The 26,348-nt window shown below is 39.1% G+C and overlaps 1 protein-coding gene across 3 annotated transcripts in view; it reads right to left on the minus strand.

Moving 5' to 3' along the window:
- The window catches only part of Tsp (Thrombospondin), a 346,683-nt gene that overhangs the window by 52,459 nt on the left and 267,876 nt on the right, over positions 1-26,348 (minus strand). Inside the window, exons 5-8 of one of the 3 annotated variants that reach the window (XM_070093493.1) lie at positions 22,859-22,933; positions 15,962-15,994; positions 13,683-13,756; positions 9,920-9,977 (exon numbers count right to left, since the gene is read on the minus strand). In XM_070093493.1, the coding sequence (XP_069949594.1) occupies positions 9,920-9,977; positions 13,683-13,756; positions 15,962-15,994; positions 22,859-22,933 (240 nt within the window). The remainder of the gene's footprint in view (positions 1-9,919; positions 9,978-13,682; positions 13,757-15,961; positions 15,995-22,858; positions 22,934-26,348) is intronic. The other 2 variants (XM_070093495.1, XM_070093496.1) reach the window with 2 other exon arrangements.

Raw genomic sequence — 26,348 nt, forward strand, 5'->3', positions numbered from 1 at the left:
TCCAGCCCTGGTTAGCCTATTCTATATGGCAGTTACCTTAGAAGTGGGAGGCAGGTGCCTTGGTGCTGATGAAGGGATCGTGATTCAAAGAATTTGAGCTACACTCCTATTCCTTGGATCAACCGTGATTATCTCGTTAATATAATAATAATAACTACACTAAGCGAATATACGTAGTGTAATTATCCGACATTGTGGGAACACTTATTACTGTAGTTACTTTACTGGAACAAAGTTATCTTGAGTTTTTTTTTTATTATAGTGCCCATGACACAGTGTTTTAAACATGGAAGTGCTAAACCCATAAGAGTCAGAGTCGATAACATAAAATGGGTTCCCTGCACGAGTTGATGATATCGGGAAGCCTAAGCTTTCACAGTGACCCACATAAAGGATCATTTTGACAACGAAATATGGATCCCAGGTTATAACCTATTCTGATGCGACAGACTAAACAGGCAACAAGGGGGAGTTGGCCTGTATGTCAGAGTCGCTCATTTGCTCAGAACTACTAAACACCTCAAATGATGTAGAAATTTTGGCGGTGAAGACTGAAAACCAAAACCTTGTCATTGTGGTGGTATACAAGCCTCCAGACGCAACTTCCCAGCAATTCCAGGAGCAGTTTTTGAAAATTGACCACTGTCTGGAAAATCTCCCAACTCCTGCACCAAACATGTTACTAATGGGAGATTTCAACCTGAGACACCTGAAATAGAGGGGTGCAGCAAACAATGTTTTAGCAGTGATCACCTCTGGAGGCAGCTCAGATGAAAATTCACACACGTACGAGCTATTAAATCTCTGCACCAAATTCATCTTAAACCAGGAAACATTAGAGACTACAAAACTAGAAAATACGCTGGACCTCATCTACACTAACAAAGACGATCTGATACGTAATATAACCGTATCAAAGACAATACACTCAGATCACAACATAACAGAGGTACAAACATGTATGTACAGGGCTCGTGACCAGCAAAATGTGATCAGTCATGAAGGTGTCTTCACAAAATTCAACTTCAGTAACAAAAACATACAATGGAACAAGTAAATCATATCCTAAATGAAACAAGCTGGGAAGATACCTAAAGCAACACGGATCCGAACTTTTGCCTAGAAAAAAAAAATCTGCGGTTCTTGAGATCTGCTCAAGGCATATTCCATTAAGAAAAAGAAAGAGAAAATGTAAACTAGAAAGAGAGAGACAGATGAAGGCGAAGAATCACAGAGCTGCTGAGAGAGGCCAATATATCTCAAATATGAAGGGAGGCACTGGTCAGTGACAAAGCAAATATCGAACTTAAGCTGAAGGAATCTTACAGGAGACAAGAATCGCAGGAAAAACTAAAAGCCATAATCTAAGGAAAAAACAACATCCAGTATTGGGCTCCTGCTTAGGCGAGATGGGACATACACAGATGACAGCCAAGAAATGAGTAAGATACTAAAGTCCCAATACGACTCAGTGTTCAGCAAGCCATTACCCAGACTAAGGGTCGACATCCCAAATGAATTCTTTGTGAACGAGACAAAAAGTTTGGTCATCTCAAAATCTCTGATACTATCCTAACACCACAAGACTTTGAAAAGGCAATAAATGACATGCCCATGCACTCTGCCCCAGCCCCAGACTTATGGAACTGCGTGTTCAGCAAGAACTGCAAGAAGCCCCTGTCATGTGCTTTCAGCATTCTATGGAGAGGGAGCATGGACACAGGGATCATCCCACACACACTAAAAACAGCAGACAGCCCCACTGTACAAAGGTGGCAGTAAAGTAATTACAAAGAATTACAGACCGATAGCACTAACATACCATATCATAACAATCTTGGAAAGGGTTCTAAGAAGCAAGATCGCCAACCACCTAGATACCCATCAGTTACACAACCCAGGGCAATACGGGTTTAGAGCAGGTCGCTGCTGCCTGTCCCAGCTACTGGACCACTATGAGAAGGTCCTGGATGCTACAGAGGATAAACAAAAGGCAGATGTAGTATACATAGACTTTGTAAAAGCCTTCGACAAGTGTGACCATGGTGTAATAGCACACAAAATGCGTGATAAAGGAATAACAGGAAAAGTTGGTAGATGGATCTACAACTTCCTGACAAATAGAACACAAAGAGTAATAGTAAACAGAGTAAAGTCCCAGACAGCCACGGTGAAAAGCTCTGTTCCACAAGGCATAGTACTCGCTCCAATCCTATTCCTCATCCTCATATCTGACATAGACAGATGTAAGCCATAGCTCCCTGTCTTCCTTTGCGGATGACATCCGAGCTGCCATGACGGTGACCTCCATCGAAAACACAGCGAGACTCCAAGCGGACATCAACCAAATCTTCAAATGGGCCGCTCAAAACATTATGAAGTTCAATGAAGAGAAATTTCAACTAATCAGATATGGAAAATTTGAGGAAATTAAAACTGTATCAGGGTATACAACAAATTCTAACCATACAATAGAGCGAAAAAGTAATGTGAAGGACCTGGGAGTGATAATGTCAAGAGGATCTCGCCTTCAAAGACTACAACAATGTAACTACCGCATATGCTAGAAAAATAATAGGATGGATAATGAGAACCTTCAAAACTAGGGACGCCAAGCCCATGATGATTCACTTCAAATCTCTTGTTCTCTCTCTAGGATGGAATACTGCTGTACACTAACTGCCCTCTTCAAGGCTGGAGAAACTGCTGACCTGGAGAGTGTACAAAGAACTTTTAAGGTACACATAAGTACGACAAGGCACCTAAATTACTGGGAACTGTTGAAGTCCCTTGATTTGTATTCCCTGGAACATAGGCGAGAGAGATACACGATAATATACACTTGGAAAATCCTAGAGGAATTAGAACCAAACTTGCACACAAAAATCACTCCCTATGAAGGCAAAAGACTCAGCAGGAGATGCAACATTCCCCCGATGAAAAGCAGGAGTGTAACGAGTACACTGAGGGGCAATGCAATAAGTGTCTGGGGCCCAAGACTGTTCAACTACCTCCCAGCATACATAAGGGGAATGACCAACAGACCCCTGACTGTCTTCAAGAAGGCACTGGACAGGCACCTAAAGTCAGTACCTAACCAGCCGGGCTGTGGTTCGTACGTCAGTTTGTGTGCTGCCAGCAGTAACAGCCTAGTTGATCAGACCCTGATCCACTACGAGGCCTGATCTCAGACCGAGCCGCGGGGGCGTTGACCCCCGCAACCCTCTCCAGGTATACTCCAGGGCACTGATATCGTCAAGTGTTTCACTATGGGGTCGGAATCTAGCTAAGAGACAGCTTCAAGAGTTCTCTTCAGTAGAGCCGAAGGCCTATTAACGTGTGGACATTACCAGCTGGTTGCCTATACTACACACACACAGGAAATAAAATTTATAAAAAAATAGTCATGAGCAGAGTAATAAGTCGGTATGGATGTTTGGTGGAGTCAGGGAAGGCATTAAAGGATGGGAAGGATTAGGAGACAGTGCAACCGCTGAGATTTAGAGTAGCAAGTGGGAAGTAGGAGGATTGAACTCAAGCAAGAATGGAAAGTTGTAAATATTGTGGAGACTCCTCCATGGAGAGGGGGTGGGGGTGATGTGAATGAGGGCTGACTATTTGGCAGTGATGGGGAGCTGGAGAAGATGGAAGCATGTGATAAAGTTTAATTCGGATTAACCCGGAGGATTAATCCGAACAATACAATAGCTCGATACAGTCCGTGTGTCATCGGGGACTATCGGTTTTATTTCCAATTGAGTCTTTTAATCCTCTTCCCCAGGAAGCGACCCAAAGCAGTTGACTAATAACCGCGTACCTATTTACTTCTAGCTGAAGAGGGAAAGGAGTAAGGAAACATGCACAACGTTACATTAGTGCCGGGGACCGATTCCCGGTGACTCATTTATTCACTATGATACTCTTCCTTGCACCCCTGCCTGAACCTTCAGTTTGTGGGTCATTCTCCGATGTGCTACCCTACAAAATGCCTTTCTTCACTCCAAGAAAATGTAAATCCATTTTCGTCTCTTCTTACAGTAAGGCAGGAATTCCCTTCCTTAAATCCGTGCTGGTTTTCTGCGCTAAAGTTCTTCCTCTCCAGATGTATCATTAAACTCTTTCTGATTGTTTATTCAAGTAATTTACAGAGGATACATGTTCAATGATATTTATCTGTAACAGAGTTTTTGTTGTTTATTTCCCTGCTTATATATAGTGATCAAATTTGCAGTATTCTAAATATCAGGTACTGTTCTATCTCTAGTTGCATATAGGTATATCTAGTTTTATATAGTGGCAATCTTTCAGTATATATTGGGATATATTTTAACATCCATTAATTTGGTTTTGTGATAGCCAGATCTCTCAACGGCTTCATTAACTTCGACGTTTGCTATTCTACATCTTCACCTGACTTCTTAAACCCCTTATACTTCGGGGAAAACTCTCGTCTTCTCAGTGAATACTTCCTTGAATCCTCTGCTCAGTACCTCGCATACTTGTCTGTCATCTTCCGTTAGTTCTTTATCCTCACACTTTCTTCTTACCACTTGATATTTAATTGTTGTCTTCCTTATATGACTATCAGTTTCGGTTGTGATTTTGCCTTTTACGCAGTGTCGTTCTCAAGCTGTAGCTGCGTAGAATAGAGGCTGTCTGTGGGTTTATGACTGATTAGGCTAGTGATCATTGTCCCGTCATTGTGGAATTCAGACCAGGAACCTGCCACCTCATTCCTAGACACCTGAATTAATATATACGTATCTCCATGCTACAAAGTGGGCAGAGTGACGTATTAGACAGTTGCAGTGGTAGGTCTCTGGCGAAGGTACAGACCCTTTGCACGTGGGCCCCAAGATATATGAATGCATTCACTACTCTCGAGATACTCACGAAGGGTGATGGAGACCGTGGATACACCTGAGAAATACCTGCTGAGTCACCTGCACCGTAACTAATTCGAGTAGCGTGTGTGTTAACGGATAGTTACTTCACTGCACGAGGATAAGGGGAAGTCGCCTGGTGGCTAAAGCTCCCGCTTCACACACGGAGGGCCTGGGTTCGATTCCCGGCGGGTGGAAACATTTCGACACGTTTCCTTACACCTGTTGTCCTGTTCACCTAGCAGCAAATAGGTACCTGGGTGTTAGTCGACTGGTGTGGGTCGCATCCTGGGGGACAAGATTAAGGACCCCAATAGAAATAAGTTAGACAGTCCTCGATGACGCACTGACTTTCTTGGGTTATACTGGGTGGCTAACCCTCCGGGGTTAAAAATCCGAACGAAATCTTATCTTCTCTCACTGTTTGTAGTGTGACTGCCGCTGGTGAGCCCAGTCGGCCTCTTGGCGGGAAAACGAGTGCCCAGGGCGTTTTACTGTGTAGGGCATGTGTATAAAACTAAGTTAAATTCTAACTCTAACTTAGCTTGGGCGTAGATGGGGACTGCAGGTGTCCCCCTCTATCCCCAGCTGGGTGAAGCTTGGTAACAATTTATCTTGGAAATCACCGAGATTTTCCACGGCAGTTCAACTTCTCGTTGTAACCCTTTTTTTCATTTTTCGACTTTTGTTCCATTTCTTGCTTTCACTCGTCCTCCTTGCTCTGTACTTTTTACACGATCTTTTAATCTTGTTTTAGCCTCCCTACAGTATTTGTTAAACTTTCGACACTTGCTTAATCGAGCCTAAAACCTATTGACTACATAAGGGTCATTAAGGCTACATATAACTTGTTCACTACCACATAAAAAATACTTTAATCCTTAAAACAGGTATATAAGTAAACTTTCAGAGTATATAAACTAAGAGACATACAGTTTGGTGCTTATAACCTGTTAATTTATGGGTTTACTTTGATTTGTGGCGCTCGTGTCTTAGCTTCTGGTCACACGTCGTAAATTACATTCACCGGAAATATTGGATATCCTGGGCCCGATGGAACTTACTCTTAAAAGTGATTTATTTTAATGATGGTGAAGCGCTAAGCCCGTATGGGCCATAAATCGCCTGGGGAATGGGATGAAATCAAGTTAGATTCAAGAAAGTGGAGGATAAGTTCTTTTCCATGAATCAAGAGCTCCTCACTGGCATCATGGCACCTCTCTTGAGGAGTCATGAGAGAGATCACTGGGCCAACTAACACAAACACATACACAAATTTACTCTCATTAAAATACACAAGTGCTGAAACTTACAGAATAATGCAAAGAAACATTCTCAAGTTATGCCACAGAAACCAGAGACTTTGACAGTAGTTTTCCGTAAGCTATGAGACACCTACTAAACAGAGCAAGAATAACTATTGCAACTAAAAGAAAAAAGATATACAAAACACAGTGTTTCCAAACCTGGATTGTGGCTATGATAATTTATTCTTTATTATAAGCAACCTAAGGTTAAGAAAACATACCCGACTATGTAAACAGACGAACAGTATGAGGTCATATTCTCTCCAGTAAATTATTTTGGGCTGTGATTAAGAAAACGTTGATGGAAATTTTTAATTATACTCTAGAATAGATCCATATGATAAACGTCATGGAATAAAATAAATATTACCCATATGTCTGCAGTATGGGAAATCCAGTGTGACCCGAACCTCTGCTGCTATGAAGCTATGTTATATATATATATATATATATATATATATATATATATATATATATATATATATATATACAAAACAACCACTCTGAAAGAATAGAGAAATTCCAAGCGCTTTCGTGACTACTCACATTATCAAGGAACTATGAAAGTAAAGCATCCAAGGAAGGTATATAAGGGGTCTGGCCAACACCTCACTATCAGATCCCACAACGGTTAAACACCTGACGCGCGCCGACCCAACTTGGATAGGTCCTTTGCACAACTCACCAACAAACTATTCTACCCAAGAAAATTTAAAAATTATTATTTGTCCAGTGTATTATTAAATTCTTCCCAAATTCTATTAATTATAAATGGATCTAATTTATATAAACCAAAGGAAATATTCATATTATTGTCAAAACTGCTTTTTATGAAATAAGATTCAATTATATTCCTGTCGACCATGGACTTGCTTGATACTACTTTCTCAACTTTTTGAAAATCAATTGGATGGTTAAAATCTCTTACATGAATAAATAGAGCATTGGAATCTTGTCTAGTTCTAATGCTATATTCATGTTGTTTTAATCTTAGTTCGAGATTTTTACCAGTTTGACCGTAATAAACTTTATCGCAAATTTTACAAGGAATCTTATAGACACATCCATCAGCATTTTGGGGGGAATTCTTTATCAAAAGTTTTTTTACTGTATCAAGATTTTTGAATACAACTTTAATATTAAAAGTCTTAAGAAGAGAAGGCATATCAACCAAGTTTTCATGGTAAGGGAGAACCAACATATTTTTAGTTGAATAAGGCTGGTTGTCCCTTTTTGGATTGTAAAAAGTATTTCTAGCAACTTTAAAAGATTTATCAATTACATTTCAATAGGTAATGATTTAAAATACCCATGAAATGTAATTGATAAATCTTTTAAATCATTACCTATTGAAATGTAATTGATAAATCTTTTAAAGTTGCTAGAAATACTTTTTACAATCCAAAAAGGGACAACCAGCCTTATTCAACTAAAAATATGTTGGTTCTCCCTTACCATGAAAACTTGGTTGATATGCCTTCTCTTCTTAAGACTTTTAATATTAAAGTTGTATTCAAAAATCTTGATACAGTAAAAAAACTTTTGATAAAGAATTCCCCCCAAAATGCTGATGGATGTGTCTATAAGATTCCTTGTAAAATTTGCGATAAAGTTTATTACGGTCAAACTGGTAAAAATCTCGAACTAAGATTAAAACAACATGAATATAGCATTAGAACTAGACAAGATTCCAATGCTCTATTTATTCATGTAAGAGATTTTAACCATCCAATTGATTTTCAAAAAGTTGAGAAAGTAGTATCAAGCAAGTCCATGGTCGACAGGAATATAATTGAATCTTGTTTCATAAAAAGCAGTTTTGACAATAATATGAATATTTCCTTTGGTTTATATAAATTAGATCCATTTATAATTAATAGAATTTGGGAAGAATTTAATAATACACTGGACAAATAATAATTTTTAAATTTTCTTGGGTAGAATAGGTTGTTGGTGAGTTGTGCAAAGGACCTGTCCAGTTGGGCCGGCGCGCGTCAGGTGTTTAACTGTTGTGGGATCTGATAGTGAGGTGTTGGCCAGACCCCTTATATAGCTTCCTTGGATGCTTTACTTTCATAGTTCCTTGATAATGTGAGTAGTCACGAAAGCGCTTGGAATTTCTCTATTCTTTCAGAGTGGTTGTTTTGCATATTCTGAAATCACCTGTTTACTGTGATCTTATTGCATATATATATATATATATATATATATATATATATATATATATATATATATATATATATATATATATATTAGCATATTTTATAACTTAAGATTCTACAAATGCACAGTTAAATAGAATAATGCCCTGATGACTTGGTCTCCCTGGTGTATATTACAACAGGACCCATATAAAATAAGCATAAAATTTTGCCCCTGTTCCTGTTTAATCAGCTCTATGTACAGCACAGCCACCGCTTCTCTGGCGCTGTTTGCTTTGAGAAAATATTAATGATTAAAGGTGTGCTCACGGCGATCAAGTGCCCAATACGCGAAGCTTGGTGGGCTCCCGTAGGTGTTCCAGGGGTTGCTGTAGTGAGCGCCGAAGAGTGTGTATTGGAGGGCGTTGTAGGGAGTGATGTAAGGAGAGTGGTAAGGTGGTTGGGGGGGAGGGATGCTATAGCAGGACCTCCAATCTCTAGGGTAACTCTCATTCACTCGCCACCAAGCTTAACCAGGCCAAACAAATATTTCAGTGTAATAGTTTGTATGCTATGAGGATGTTGAACAAAAACTAGAATTTTGATTCATCAGATTTACTCAGTTCAAACCATCCTACATAGCATCTTCAGATTAATAAGCTATAGTTAACACATTACAAAGCATAACCTTGTTTAGCATTGGATATAAGAGCCCGGAATAATAGCTAGACCGTTTTCTAAGTCATCACTAACCTGAAATGCACATCAATAACCTAATGATGTGTTGACGTAAGCATTTCTGAGTTATGCATTTTGCGTGCTCTTCACAAAGCAGTTAACTGACAGCACTAAAAAGGTATACCCATCAAGGGGATTTTTTGTACACTAGAGAAGTAAATAAGCCATATCTAGAAACCCCGCAATAATGATTGCAAAATTATAAAAGTCCTAAACATATCTCCATGAATTGCAAAATGAGGAGAATAACAAGTGACAGTATATATTTAGTAAATTATTGGATAATACCCTCAGTATCAACTTCAACTGTCAACAGTCAATTAATTAGTCCTAGGTATCACCGGTAACTTAGAAGTGGTAAGCAGGTAGATATATTAAGTTTGATCATTGCAGGTAGATATATTAAGTTTGATCATTTAAGCTGGCGAAAGTCCTGAAGGTGAGATTGGCCAGATATGCCAATTTAAATTACTAAAGCTGGAACTTTTTAAGCATGTATAATAAGTAAGCCGCAGACAACTGGTGAGAAATACTTTATGTCTCATGTTAGATCTAAGGCACGAGAGCACTATGAAGTATTCTCAAGAAAGTTGTGTATGATGCCAATCACATCATAACTCCATATTCTATTCCACAACTTTTGTATAGAACTATCACACAGTCTTCCCTGATACCTCTGATCTGTCCTTCAAGAGGTGTCTGTAGTGTTCTTTTTAAGTACAGTTATTTTCCCCTCCTAAGCATAATGAGCAGGCAATTTTGTCTTTGATATGGCTTATTGTATATATAAAAGACAGGGAAGGTGGATGGACAGAGAGAGTTCAGCGGCCAGAGTGGCTGCCTAGCCTACCAGGTTTGCAGGCCTCACAGTTGAGCAGGGCGTCGCGCAGGAGGGCCGTCTCTTCACGCTGTCAGAAACACATCTTTGGGTAACTCTTACATCACAGAAACTATAAAACAAAATTATCTTTATATTCAAAACAATTTCCAGAAAGTAAATACATTATTAACGCATAATAGCTTATAAGAATATATAAAATGTAGCCTACCAATAATTTGCGTGTAACATTGTATAACAGACTCAAATCACAAAAAGCACAGACTATTTTGTAACAACAAAGACCAGCACTGAAATCCAAATATGTCCTGTGATTTGTTTTAGCTACATACATAAATCTGACTATGTAATGACAAAGAAAACGTTAATTGAGGTGAATCACTTAAGGATCAGAAGATTCGCCTCCCCACTGGTAAAACAAGTGTGTATATATATATATATATATATATATACAGTGGTCCCCCGCTTTTCGTAGTTCCCGGCAATCGTAAAATTCGCCAATCATAGAGGTATTTTCGTATAAACATGGACTCGCTTTTCATAGGTTCACTTGCGAGTCGTAGTTCGTCCGGGACGCGTACCCACGGCGTGAGCCGGGGTGGCAGCCAGTCTGGCATTGTTTACCAGTGAGCGAAGGTCCCCTCACGTGCTCCAGCGAAATATTTCATAATATTCCATTTATTTTAGTGCTTGCAAGTACTAAATAAGCTACCATGGCTCCAAAGAAAGCTCCTAATGCCAAGCCTGTGGTAAAGAAGGTGAGAAATACGATTGAATTTAAGAAAACCATCATTGAACAATATGAAAGTGGTACAAGTGTGGCCGAACTGTCCAGGATGTATAAGAAACCCTACACAACCTTATGTTCCATAGTGGCCAAGAAAAATGAAATAAAGGATGCTGTTGTTGCAAAGGGAGTAACTATGCTGACAAAAATGAGATCACCAGTACTGGAAGAGGTTGAGAAGTTATTATTGGTGTGGATAAATAAGAAACAATTAGCAGGAGATACTCTTATGACTTCGTTTATTTGTGAAAAGGCTAGGCAGTTGCATGAAGATTTGGTAAAGAAATTGCCTGCAAATAGTGGTGAAGTGAGTGAATTTAAGGCCAGCAAAAGCTGGTTTGAGAGATTTAAGAACCGTACTGACATACACAGTGTGGTAAGGCATGGTGAGGCTGCCAGTTCGGACCACAAGGCGGCTGAAAAATATGTGCATGAATTCCAGGAGTACATAGAGGCTGAAGGACTGAAACCTGAACAAGTGTTCAATTGTGACGAAACAGGCCTCTTTTGGAAGAAAATGCCGAAGAGGACCTTCATTGCACAAGAGGAAAAGGGAATGCCAGGACACAAGCCTATGAAAGACAGGCTGATGCTAATGTTCTGTGCTAATGCTAGTGAGGATTTCAAAGTGAAGCCATTACTAGTGTACCATTCTGAAAATCCCAGAGTGTTCAGGAAAAACAATGTTATGAAGAGTAAATCGTGTGTGTTTTGGAAATCTAATAGTAAGGCATGTGTCACGAGGGAAATTTCGTCGAGTGGTTCAATGAAGTGTTTGGCCCTAGTGTGAAGGAGCATCTCCTGGAAAAGAAATTGGACAATGCACCTGATCATGGACAATGGACAATGCACCTGATCATCCTCCAAACTTGGATGACCTAATTTTCGAGGAGTTTGGGTTCATCACAGTAAAGTTCTTGCCCCCGAATACCACTCCTCTCCTCCAACCCATGGACCAGCAGGTTATTGCAAACTTTAAAAAACTCTACACAAAAGCAATGATTCACAGGTGCTTGACTGTGACCACAGGGAATTTTGGAGAGTACACTTCAGCATCCTCCACTGCATAACCCTTATAGATATGGCTTGGGAGGGAGTGACTACCAGGACTTTGAACTCTGCCTGGAGAAAATTGTGGCCAGATTGTGTCGACAAGAGGGATTTTGAAGAATTTGGGACTGACCCTAATGAGCCTATGTCTGTTGTAAAATCAATTGTGGCAGTGAGGAGTTCCATGGGGTTGGATGTGAGTTTGGAGGATGTGGAAGAATTGGTGGAAGACCACAATGAAGAGCTCACCACTGAGGAGCTGCAAGAGCTTCAGCAGGAAGAGCAACACATCGCAGCTCAGAATCTTGCTGCAGAGGAGGAGGAAGAGAGATGGAAGAAGGTGCCTTCAGAAATTAAAGATATTTTTACTATGTGGGGTAAGATGGAAAGCTTTATGGAAAAACATCACCCTAACAAGGTTGTTGCAAGCCAGGTTTGCAACATGAACAGTGACAAAGTCTTGGGCCATTTTAGGGAAGTGTTAAAGAGACGCCAGAAACAGAGCTCTCTCCACAGTTATTTTGTGAGACAGGACTCCAGTGACTCTCAAGGTGGTCCTAGTGGCATTAAGAAACAGAGAAGAGAAGCAACCCCAGAAAAGCAAATGGTACCTGAGGTGTTGATGGAAGGGGATTCCCCTTCCAAACTATAAACAATCCACTCTCTCTCCTCCTCCAGTCTCCCATACACTAAGAAGAATCTCCAATAAAGGTAAGTGTTATGCTGTTAATGTTTCATTCATCATTTCCCATTGTATTGTTTATGTACTACATGCATATTTCATGTTAAAATTTTTTTTTGTTTTAATACTTCTGGGTGTCAGGAACGGATTAATTGTATTTACATTATTTCTTATGAGGAAAATTGATTCGTAAATCGTAAATATCGTTTATAGTAATGGCTCCAGGAACGGATTAATTACGAACAACGAGGGACCACTGTATATATATATATATATATATATATATATATATATATATATATATATATATATATATATATATATATATATATATATATATATATATAAAACACTGATCTCTGGCTGAAGGAGACTCGAACCTTGGAACAAGGTACGCAGTGCTATACCAGTCTCACCACACTGGACAATACCTTGGCGTCCAGCTTGTGCTAGACGTTTTGATCCAAGGCAGCCAGCTTTCAGGGAGGAGGCTTACAGCTTTTCATCTCATCCCCTGCATGCATCAGCCTTACTAGAGATTATAACAATGCAAGGAATTCGCAAGAGCAAATTCGTAAGCCTTCTCCCTGAAAGCTGGCTGCCTTGGATCAAAACGTCTAGCGCAAGCTGGACGCCAAGGTATTGGTCCAGTGTGGTGAGATTGGTATAGCACTGCGTACCTTGTTCCAAGGTTCGTAGGTTCGAGTCTCCTTCAGCCAGAGATCAGTGTTTGTATATATTTCGCCTTCTCTTGCGAATTCCTTATATATATATATATATATATATATATATATATATATATATATATATATATATATATATATATATATATATATATATATATATATATAGTATTCGAAAAATTTGCATGTATATATATATATATATATATATATATATATATATATATATATATATATATATGTATATGCAAATTTTTCGAATACCATTTTTTTATGTTGTATAAGGGTTAACCTGACAACTAGCAGGATTTACTTAAACTAATATATTTTAATTTACTTAACGTATCTAAGAATCTCAACTACAGTTACCTCCTAAACATCTCCGCCGCTTGATGCTGCAGGCCCCTCGAATTTAGCATTTTATGTATATTTTGATTAATACATTTGTCTTTGTGACTGGAGGGCGAATTTTCACATGAACCATTTTATGTTAGAGAATCATCCTTTTTTTTTACATTGTGAAATGTTTGCCAGTATGATGAAGTAACTGAGATTTCCCAGTTGAGTGCCTACCTGTGTCTGAATTTCGATCTGCAGGTCTTTGATAGTCTCAATGAGCTCCGCCAGGGTCTTGACCAACTTGTTGCCTGATGGGAATCAGATAGCAATAGTTACCTTTCATGTACCTAACAATAATTAAAACATAACCTGTAAGTTGCTTCCATGAGGCTACTTTAGCCATTACCGGCCAGAATATCACAGAGGTGAATGATATTTGCATTTATTCAGGGATGCATAATACTATCAGAAGCAAATGTTAGTAATGGTGCCATACATGTATGCTCTCTTTTTACAATAAGTAATATCTACCTTAGAGTCAAAAAGCAATTTAAAATGGCACTAGCTTTAGCGGCAGCAATACTCCACAACTGTACACTACTTGGGTATCGCATATAAAATATATTACCAAAGTGGATTATACCATTTTAAACAGCAAAGTAACCTCATAATATATACACAGATTATTATATTTAAGTTAACTATTTAGATATACAAATATTTAAAGCAATAAGAAACTCTATTGTTGAGGTTAATAAGAATTTAATTTTCTTCATTACTAATGCACAATTAGTTCTTATATCAAATTTAAATGTGTTTATAACTATGCACCCAGATAATGACACAAAATGCAAGTTGCAACTCATTATTAATTATATAACTGCAGAAGGAAATTTTATAACAGGTATTATTACTTACCTTCTGTGAATGGCAAGAACATTACTAATATGAATACAAAATAAATGGCGCATCTGTAATAAATGATTAACTGGTTCATAACAAGTTGGCAAAAAAAAAAAGTGCAACCTCAGAAAACCAGCCTGGGTTATTTAATCTTACACATCCCATTGATGTAACACTAACCTAAAATTTCTGTGATGTCAAACTCATCATGACTGGTTCAGCTTAAGCTTATTCCATGACATAATCGTCGTGCCTATAAAAATCTTTTCCCCTTAAGTCATTTCTGGTTAAACTATGAGCTAAACGCACACTCAAGATTAAAGGTCAACAACTCTCTGTGTCTCACAAAGACCTTTGTAGCATTATATCATTCTAATAACCTTGTAGGGTAACATAATATTTTACATCCACAGGAAAAATTTTGAGTGTCTCATATGGTCATATTGAGTTTATAGTTCCTTGATTATTTTTTCAAAGATACTCAAATATAAAATAAGATCCATAAGCAATTGTATATCATACGTAGGTAGTTATATAATCACGAGAATTAAAATATATCGTCGTCCTAGATTAATGTCACTTACAAAGGCTGTTTCATCTGAATCTATTTCTAGATGTACCTAATTGTATATATAACTAGGCATTTTTTAGACTAAAGCTATATATAAATTTGTACAGAATAATCTCTACGTTAAATTGTATTTGTATAATTATTTGGTATAATAAACACTAAATTAACAATAGTGATTCTGCATTATTGAGTTTATTGTGGACTTGTTCTAATCTATTTCAGCCACCACTCAAACTAAAACAAGATATATACACCATGAGGTGTATTTTTCTCAGCATATATATTCTGAGATTAAAATATTCTTGTCTGGTGGTGAAAAATAAGTTACAATATAGTCGACAGGCTTTAAGCCCCATTAATTATCAAACTACTTTCACTTAAATAGCTACGTAAATACCGAGATTTGTTCCTTGTGATATGCATTATCATATTCTTCATTATTAATAAGTGGGTTGCACAATGGAGAGTTATATTTTGGGTCTATTGGGACGGTATTTTTTGGTAACCAAAAAACAGTAACTCAACCCAACATAGCTTAAAATTTAACTCCTAACCTTCGTTAAATTTGGTTTGGTAGGATTACCTACATTTTGTGTACCAAACCAACTTTTTCTCCACTGACCCAGAACATGTCTCCACTGCATAACCCACTAAGCTTAAAATACAAGCCAATAACTACTATATCTTAATGACTGGCTCACTTTAGGAATCTACTAGATATATTGTAAATAGTATCTCCAATAAAGGCTTGTCCTTGACTTACGAGGTGGTGGTTATTTATGTACTTCTGTAAATAGGCTAAATTAACAATATTATATAAGTTACGAGATAGTCATAAAGAATTTACACCTATAATTAACAACTTACACCACACCTACACAATTAACTCAAAACCTAATGTTCAGTGGCCTCCTCTGGCTTTAATGCCAAACTGCACTAAACTACACTTCGGCCTAGCCCATCCCAGCCCCAATGATCTAACATATAGAGCGTAGAGGCCACGTAGGGTGTAGCAGACATCAGGCAGGCGGGTACTTACTGGCCTCGTCTTCATGATTGATGGGTATGTCTCCTGCAAGGGGTTAAGAGAAAGCATGCTTCATTGTGATCAGCACATCTAGGAGCTTAAAAAATATGATGAGAAATGGCATTAACAATATTAAATTAAAGCACTACTTGTTGAAGAGCTTATGGTAATGGTAATCTTAGGAAAATTTATTACAATTTAAATAAAGCAATGGAAGCTCATATTACACTGACTCTATTAATGGAAAGTTCATGTAAGAGGAGCTTCCAGGCTCTAACTCTTATTGGGTATTGTATGGAGTTTTTCCCTTTGTTAAATTATTTGCATTTGATATCTGCAAGTAAGCTTTTATATTTTGGCCACACTGAGATGTCTTGACACCATCAGAGCAATATATTATGCGTCTCCTTGATATATAACAAAAACATTCTACTCTTATATCACTTCTATAAGGGATAAATTTGTAATGTTCTTGATCAATTTTCCCTAGAGTGAAGTAACTCCTGCCGGACGCAACATTTTTTGGCAGACGCGCACAAATGATGTCAAGGACATTTTTGAGTGGGGCGACAATTGAGATCAGGTCTTGCAAAACAAATCGCTGGGCAACACATCCTAGTCAGTGGGGAGTGCGAATGAGTTTATTATCTGATTCGCATGCTTGAAAATTATTCATTAAGACATTACATATTAACACAATGGGATTATTTATCATTAAAATTAGCCCTTAATGATGGTTAAATTACACGATAATAGCCTAATCACATCCGGAACTCCTATGAGTAGAGTTATCAATAAAGCTTGTGCCTTACGGATTGTGCACAACGACAAGGTCGTTGTGCACAATCCGTAAGGCACAAACTTTGTGCACAATCTGAGTGAACTCCAAGCCCATGAGTTAATTCATAGATTTAACTGTGAAATGAATATTCCGCTCCAAACATGAGATTACTGAGAACCATACACAAGTTCAATGACCTTTTCTAGAGTTATTTAAAACTTTAGAAGTATAACAGTGATTATTACTAATTATTACTAATGATTATTACTAATCTATTCTTTAAATTACTGGCAAAATAAACGAGGCAAGTTCTGTATAACGAGCGAGTGTGGGATGAGGTGTTAATTCGTGTAAGTTGTCCATGCTTCAGTAAGCTAATGAATGCCTTTTGATCGTGATACAATCTTTATTTAATTTCCCAGTCTTCATTTCAACAGATTGCAAATTAAAAATAATTGTACGGTACTAAACTAGGAAACAATTTTTTCTTCTTAAATTATGATTTGTAAACCTGTAAATAATATTCATATCAAACTGTAAAAATCGCATTCGCCAGTCCAAGTGTCACATGCTGATTATATCTGGTCCTTAATCCAACACACAAATACTTGACCATACCGCCACCAGAAAAACATATGGATATAGTATTAGTTTCCATGCCCTGTTAGAACTAGCTAGCAAAGGCTATCAGTTAACCTCTAGCTTGCTCTTGCTGAGAGACAGAAGTTGGTCAGTGAAGGGTATGCGAGACTCATTTAGTCAGTGAAGGTCATGCAAGTCATTAAGTTATTCAATGAAAGGCATGCAATAGTCACTGCGTGTTTAGTTAGTATCCTCTCGAGCGCAGCCTCGTCTTGTTGGCCATAAATATATTGGTGCCATTAAATGTAAGAAATCATGTGATGATTTTTTTTATTTTTTTTACAAATCAACAGTAATGGGAATCAGACCTTAAGACTTAAAATAATATCATACTGTTTACGTTGATGGTCCCCTTACTTCTAACAGTGGAAGGGTGGGAAATACTGTTATCGTAAACAAACCGGATGGTACTGTAATACAAAGATGTACTGTAATACAAAGATGTACTGTAATACAAAGGTGTACTCTAATACAGATGTATATTATAAATAACTAGGTTTCCACCTTGATCAACTTATAGGCTAAATAAAGCAGAACTTATTCAAAATGAATGCGAAAAAGATTTAGAAGTTCTGGTTAGCATAAATTTAAAGGCAAGACAATAGTGCATAAGTGTTCTCAATAATGATAGTAGGATTCTTGGCTTCATATGAAGTAGCATATATAATAAAAGTCCTGTACATTTTTTTTCGGTAAGGCTTCAGTTGGATTACACTCCTCAGTTCTGGTCTCTTTATAACAGAATGAACACAAATGTGCTAGAAATATACACAGGGCGACGAAGTTGATCCTATGTATCAAAAAACCTTTCCTACGAACACAGGTTGAAGGCAATAAACGTGCACTCTGGTATAATGTACAATTTGAGGGGGTATGATTGAAATATACATATGAAAAAGGGAATAAATAAAGATTATATAAAACCTGCTAAATGTTTCTAACCACGCACTGGTTTGGCAATAGTTTTAGTGAAATAAGTTCCCAGGTAGAGCTACTGGGATGAGAATCTTTCGGTAACTTTAAAAAACAGGTTGGACGCTATATGAACGTGTATGGTTGGGCGTGAGTTACACCTGCCTGGCATGGGCCATAGGCCTACTGAAGTGTTCCTTCACTCTTATGTTTCTATAGACTGGTATGTTTGTGATACTGCTCGCAAGCGTGTAGAAACTACAGTTACTAGCAGTTTAATTTGATCTGATTCCCTTTCCTAAATGCTTTCTCTAAATAGCTGAGATGTGTCTGTAGCATACTTATGTATGAACTAAGGCACAGATATACACAACTTATTGAGATGATTGAGACACATGTGCAACAGTCGGGTATCTTGATTATTGAAACGTTCCGCTTACACAGTAGGCTTAATATCGTTCCAGATAGTGGAAATGAGCTTTTCTCTAGGCTGAGGGACTGACCACCTCAAGTACTATTTCTCCAAAGTTGATGGACTGAGTACATCATGCTGCCTCTGTATTTGACTGAAGAAGCCAACTGTGTAGGTGACATGCTGTTGCACCTGTGTCTTAATCATCAATTTGTCGGTAATTTATACCATTTTCAACATATTAAGAAGTGTGTTTCCTCTCTCACAGGAGTCCGGGAGCACGACAGTCGATGATCTAGCTGAATTACAATTAAACTAAAAAAAAAAGTAGAGTATAATTTCGATTTTTCAGTGTTCAAAAAATATTTGCAGAAAAGAACTAGAAAACTAGTTTGAAGAAAGTAGACAGTACAGACAAGAACTAAGATTAACTGTCTATCAAAATGAAATGTGTCAAGTAAAACACGTCTATAGAAAAAATAAGGTCAACAGTTTATAAGACATTGTCACTGCTAGAGTGATACTAGGATATAAGTTTACAGGTGTTTCAAAACATTGGACCCGTATAGAGTGTAGTGATGCATTTAAATTAGGTTCATCATTTTGAGACACCCTATATCAATCAGTAACGGTTGTACCTCGATGCCAGGTTCAACATTTTTTATAAGACACCTCTAAGCAAACCCTACGGTAAATGACAACCCATTTCCTTGTTAATCATAGGATATCTAAAATCTTAGAACTGTATTCACATTTTGCATCGCTAGATGAATAAGACTCCGATAATTATGACCAATGGCTTTATGTGGTAACAAGATAATTCTCCTGCACTTTGTATCTCATTGTATTGTGTAGAACAGCCGTGTGATGTAACTCTAATAAATGACTAATATTCGTAAAAATGTAATTACATGCATTTGGTTTGGTAAAAGATTTAATTTGACCTCCATAATCCTTTTCTTTTTTACGCCCCCATTGACAAAGATGAGTGGAGTGCACAATTAACTAGCCACAGAGGCGGCACTACTAAACTCGATTATTTGACTGTGGTTTAAGTGTATTTGTGAGATCCCATGACTGGAAGTGCAAGACTGAGGGAATGGTTTAAGATTATCTGTGGGCTACCACAGCTGGTTGAATGGTTTAAGATTATCTGTGGGCTACCACAGCTGGTTGAATGGTTTAAGATTATCTGTGGGCTACCACAGCTGGTTGAATGGTTTAAGATTATCTGTGGGCTACCACAGCTGGTTGAATGGTTTAAGATTATCTGTGGGCTACCACAGCTGGTTGAATGGTTTAAGATTATCTGTGGGCTACCACAGCTGGTTGAATGGTTTAAGATTATCTGTGGGCTACCACAGCTGGTTGAATGGTTTAAGATTATCTGTGGGCTACCACAGCTGGTTGAATGGTTTAAGATTATCTGTGGGCTACCACAGCTGGTTGAATGGTTTAAGATTATCTGTGGGCTACCACAGCTGGTTGAATGGTTTAAGATTATCTGTGGGCTACCACAGCTGGTTGAATGGTTTAAGATTATCTGTGGGCTACCACAGCTGGTTGAATGGTTTAAGATTATCTGTGGGCTACCACAGCTGGTTGAATGGTTTAAGATTATCTGTGGGCTACCACAGCTGGTTGAATGGTTTAAGATTATCTGTGGGCTACCACAGCTGGTTGAATGGTTTAAGATTATCTGTGGGCTACCACAGCTGGTTGAATGGTTTAAGATTATCTGTGGGCTACCACAGCTGGTTGAATGGTTTAAGATTATCTGTGGGCTACCACAGCTGGTTGAATGGTTTAAGATTATCTGTGGGCTACCACAGCTGGTTGAATGGTTTAAGATTATCTGTGGGCTACCACAGCTGGTTGAATGGTTTAAGATTATCTGTGGGCTACCACAGCTGGTTGAATGGTTTAAGATTATCTGTGGGCTACCACAGCTGGTTGAATGGTTTAAGATTATCTGTGGGCTACCACAGCTGGTTGAATGGTTTAAGATTATCTGTGGGCTACCACAGCTGGTTGAATGGTTTAAGATTATCTGTGGGCTACCACAGCTGGTTGAATGGTTTAAGATTATCTGTGGGCTACCACAGCTGGTTGAATGGTTTAAGATTATCTGTGGGCTACCACAGCTGGTTGAATGGTTTAAGATTATCTGTGGGCTACCACAGCTGGTTGAATGGTTTAAGATTATCTGTGGGTTACCACAGCTGGTTGAATGGTTTAAGATTATCTGTGGGCTACCACAGCTGGTTGAATGGTTTAAGATTATCTGTGGGCTACCACAGCTGGTTGAATGGTTTAAGATTATCTGTGGGCTACCACAGCTGGTTGAATGGTTTAAGATTATCTGTGGGCTACCACAGCTGGTTGAATGGTTTAAGACTATCTATGGGCTACCACAGCTGGTTGAATGGTTTAAGATTATCTGTGGGATACCACAGCTGGTTGAATGGTTTAAGATTATCTGTGGGCTACCACAGCTGGTTGAATGGTTTAAGACTATCTATGGGCTACCACAGCTGGTTGAATGGTTTAAGATTATCTGTGGGCTACCACAGCTGGTTGAATGGTTTAAGATTATCTGTGGGCTACCACAGCTGGTTGAATGGTTTAAGACTATCTATGGGCTACCACAGCTGGTTGAATGGTTTAAGATTATCTGTGGGCTACCACAGCTGGTTGAATGGTTTAAGATTATCTGTGGGCTACCACAGCTGGTTGAATGGTTTAAGATTATCTGTGGGCTACCACAGCTGGTTGAATGGTTTAAAAGTATCTGTGGGCTACCACAGCTGGTTGTATATGACTAAGGGACTTTCTTAAGGGCACCAAAGGCACTAAGTTTGGCTATGTAAGGTTAACAGACTTGACAGTCTAAGATCAGGGAACTGTGATAATGATAATAACTTTATTTCCATAAAGCATCGTACAGTATACAATTTATATAGGATTAACTAACATTATATATATATATATATATATATATATATATATATATATATATATATATATATATATATATATATATATATATATATATATATATATATATATATTACATTTTAGAAAGATCCTTGTTATGCAGAGCATTTGGGACAGTCTTAAAATAAACTTATAACGCCTAAATAATTATTTAATTAGGTCAGCTTACTATAATGCTATGGTTTGTAATCTTTAACTTTTTTATATTACAATTTAGTTTATGCACCAATCTGTTAAAACATTTGTATTGGCGAATATTGTTGTAGAACATATTTTGGTTATTACTTATGTTAAGAATATATTAGGATATCATGTGTGAGACTATCAGTATGAATGCTAATATGATTTGGATCAATACACAAATAACCTGCACATAGGAGAGAGAAGCATACGACATCGTTTTGGTCAGACTTGGACCATTTACAAAATCACACTCCTATGTGCGGGTTATTTGTGAATTGTTCTAGTCACGGTATTGTGCTTTTTTTTTTGGGTGGGGGGGATCAATTTTAGGGGTCTTTATTTCCTATATAGGTTGAGCCATACACGTGGCATAGCTGTGAGAATTCTTGTACTGTGTCTGTGCTGTGTTACAGTTCTCCAGGAAGAGTCGGGGCGCTGGGCTGAAGGTCGTTCATGGTCTCATGTAAATATAAAATGCACAGTAGTAAGTGTAGATATATGTTAAATACACTGAGACTTTTGAATAGTGGAAGAGGGGATGTTGTCTGGGACCTGACTGGGTGATTGTTCTAACAGCTGTTCTTGTTGGGTGACAATGGGTTTTAGGTGACTTGCTGTAGTAGAGCCTCAAGTATAAATATACCACAATTAAGGTCGAGAAAGAAAGTGGATGGTACAGAGTGAATAACTGTGGCTGTGGAAAATAGTAGTGATTTTTTTATGGAATTCCCACAATCTTGGAAATTATCTTAGAATATGTTGGCGCGAGTGTTGAATTTTAAGTTGCATTTGAGGTGTATTACAGATGGTTGTGTAGGCTGCACGGAAATGTGCCATTGACGAGTGTTAGGGTTAGGTGAGTGAGCGGGAATGATTCCCAGCGGAAACTGGAGTAATGATTGGCGCATGCAAGCAGACGGGGGTGTGGCCGTTGCTTGGGCTGCCCCGGTGAAGCGCAGCTGGACTTATGCCCGGGCCTTACCTCGGTCGGGAGGGGTGATGGGCTGCGTGAAAGTGGGACAAGGTTCCCCGTACTGGAGGTTCTGACACCTCACAGCTGGGAGGCGGCGGGAGAGAGGAAGGCTCAGTCACTGGCGTCTAATCACGAGGACAAGCCACACCAGCGCCCTGGGGTGCCCCTCATCCATGCGTCCAACTTGTCTCGCCTTACCTCTTCTCTGACTCACAATTCTTAACTAAATTTCTAATTTGGTGAACATCACTACAAGCGGAGGTGTTATAACGAGTGTGGGCGTAGGAGGAAGTACCCTTGGGCGTGGTGGTGGTGATGACGGCGGCCAGGAGAGGCAACGCACGTCACACCATAAGCGACAAACATTGCATAACTAGTTAATGTGGTGCCAGGCAGTGATTGGTTCAGTAATACCAATTTATCTTAAAGAATCACATATACTATTTTCTATATTTATTTAAAAATACACCGGACAAAACACTCAAGTATTTGGCTGAAGCCTCGTGCGGTAATGTAACCTTGCATAAAAAAAATCGAAGTAAAACGCTGATATCTACCTAATATTGATTAATTAAGGAAAACACAATGTATTTTATATTAGTTATTTTGGTACTCGGTATCGTATTCAGATAGTATATGTTCATTTTCACTAAGATCAATGAAACAGCAGGAATATTCATAATTATAATGCTATTGAAAAACAGATTCGACGATGGAGGGGGATTGTGTGTGTGTGTGTGTACTCACCTATTTGTGGTTGCAGGGGTCGAGTCATAGCTCCTGGCCCCGCCTCTTCACTGGTCGATACTAATTCAATCTCTCCCTGCTCTATGAGCTTTATCATACCTCTTCTTAAAGTTATGTATGGATCCTGCCTCCACTACATCATTTCCCAAACTATTCCACTTCTTGACAACTCTGTGGCTGAAGAAATACTCCCTAACATCCCTGTGATTCATCTGAGTCTTCAGCTTCCAACTGTGACCCCTTGTTGTTGTGTACCATCTCTGGAACATCCTGTCTCTGTCCACCTTGTTGATTCCTCTCAGTATTTTATGTCATCATCATGTCCCCCCTATCTCTCCTATCCTCCAGTGTCGTCAGGTCGATTTCCCTCAACCTCTCCTCGTAAGACACGCCCCTTAGCTCCGGGACTAGTCTTGTTGCAAACCTTTGCACTTTCTCTAGTTTCTTTACGTGCTTGGCTAGGTGTGGGTTCCAAACTGGTGCTGCATACTCCAATATGGACCTAATGTACACGGTGTACAGGGTCCTGAACGATTCCTTATTTGGTTGATGTGCGCTTCAAGGGATGTGCCTGGTGTTATACTCACCCCAAATCCTTTTCCTTGAGTGAGGTTTGTAGTCTCTGTCCCCCTAGACTGCACTCCGTCTGCGGTCTTCTTTGCCCTCCCCCAATCTTCATGACTTTGCACTTGGTGGGATTGAACTCCAGGAGCCATTTGCTGGACCAGGTCTGCAAACTGTCCAGATCCCTTTGTAGTTCTGCCTGGTCCTCGTCCGACTGAATTCTTCTCATCAACTTCACACCATCTGCAAACAGGGACACTTCTCAGTCTAATCATTCCATCATCATTCACAAATACCAGCAACAGCACCGGTCCTAGAACCCCGCTCGTCACAGGCCCACTCGGACACCTCGCCACGTACCCTGACTCGCTGTTGTCTTCCTGACAGGTATTCCCAGATCCATTGCAGTGCCTTCCCTGCTATCCGTGCCTGGTCCTCCAGTTTTTGCACTAATCTCCTGTTTGAAACTGTGTCAAACGCCTTCTTACAGTCCAAGAAAACGCAATCTACCCACTCCTCATAGAACTCCAGTAGGCTTGTGACACAGGATTTCCCATCCCTGAAACCGTGCTAGCTGTCGCTGATAAGCTCATTCCTTTCTAAGTGCTCCACCACTCTTCTCCTGATAATCTTCTCCATGACTTTGCATACTACACAGGGCAGTGACACTAGTCTGAAGTTTAATGCTTCATGTCTGTCTCCTTTTTTTAAAAATTGGGACTACATTTGCTGTCTTCTATACTTTAGGTAGTTAACCCTGTTTCGATAGATGTGTTGAAGATTGTTGTCAGTAGTGCACATAGTTCCTCTGCTCCCTCTCTCAGGACCCATGGAGAGATCCTATCCGGCCCCATCGCCTTTGAGGTATCTAGCTTGCTTAGCAGCCTCTTCACTTCTTTGGTTGTATGTATTGTGTCCCTTCTGTCTCTGTGAACACTTCTTTGAATCTCATGTTGAACTCCTCACATACTTCTTGATCATTTCTTGTAGGGTCCCCTCTTTCCTTCCTCAGCCTGATTACCTGGTCCTTGACTGTTGTTTTCTTCCTGATGTGGCTGTACAACAGCTTTGGGTCAGATTTGGCTTTCGCTGCTATGTCATTTTCGTACCGTCATTGGGCCTCCCTTCTTACCTGTGCATATTCATTTCTGCGACTGTTAGGTAAGACACATATGCAACAGTTAGACAACTTTATTCCGAAACGTTTCGCCTACACAGTAGGCTTCTTCAGTCGAATACAGAAAGTAGGCAGGAACAGTAGAGATGTGAAGACGATGTAATCAGTCCATCACCCTTAAAGTCGTAAAATTTGAGGTTGTCAGTCCCTCGGCCTGGAGAAGTTCAGTTCCATAGTCAGGAACTATCTGAAGATCAAGCGACAGTGCGGAGACTTAAATACTGTCGGAAGGAGAGGTGCAGGGTAGTAGTAGTAGTAGTAGTAGTAGTAGTAGTAGTAGTGAGAGGCCACTGTCGCTTGATCTTCAGATAGTTCCTGACTATGGAACTGAACTTCTCCAGGCCGAGGGACTGACAACCTCAAATTTTACGACTTTAAGGGTGATGGACTGATTACATCGTCTTCACATCTCTACTGTTCCTGCCTACTTTCTGTATTCGACTGAAGAAGCCTACTGTGTAGGCGAAACGTTTCGGAATAAAGTTGTCTAACTGTTGCATATGTGTCTTACCTAACAACCTGTCGGTATTGTATACCATTTTGATGTTCATCTTGTCAGACACTGCAACACGTGGCATCTTGGTACAGAAAACACCTTGGACAAGCTTTTCAAGTGAGAAGTGTTGGATCTGAGAGGGACATGACCTCTCAGTGGCCTCTCACTACTACTACTACTACTACTACTACTACTACTACTACCCTGCACCTCTCCTTCCGACAGTATTTAAGTCTCCGCACTGTCGCTTGATCTTCAGATAGTTCCTGACTATGGAACTGAACTTCTCCAGGCCGAGGGACTGACAACCTCAAATTTTACGACTTTAAGGGTGATGGACTGATTACATCGTCTTCACATCTCTACTGTTCCTGCCTACTTTCTGTATTCGACTGAAGAAGCCTACTGTGTAGGCGAAACGTTTCGGAATAAAGTTGTCTAACTGTTGCATATGTGTCTTACCTAACAACCTGTCGGTATTGTATACCATTTTGATGTTCATTTCTGCGACTGCT

This window comes from Cherax quadricarinatus, chromosome 43, assembly GCF_038502225.1.
Source record: "Cherax quadricarinatus isolate ZL_2023a chromosome 43, ASM3850222v1, whole genome shotgun sequence".
NCBI lineage: Eukaryota > Metazoa > Arthropoda > Malacostraca > Decapoda > Parastacidae > Cherax > Cherax quadricarinatus.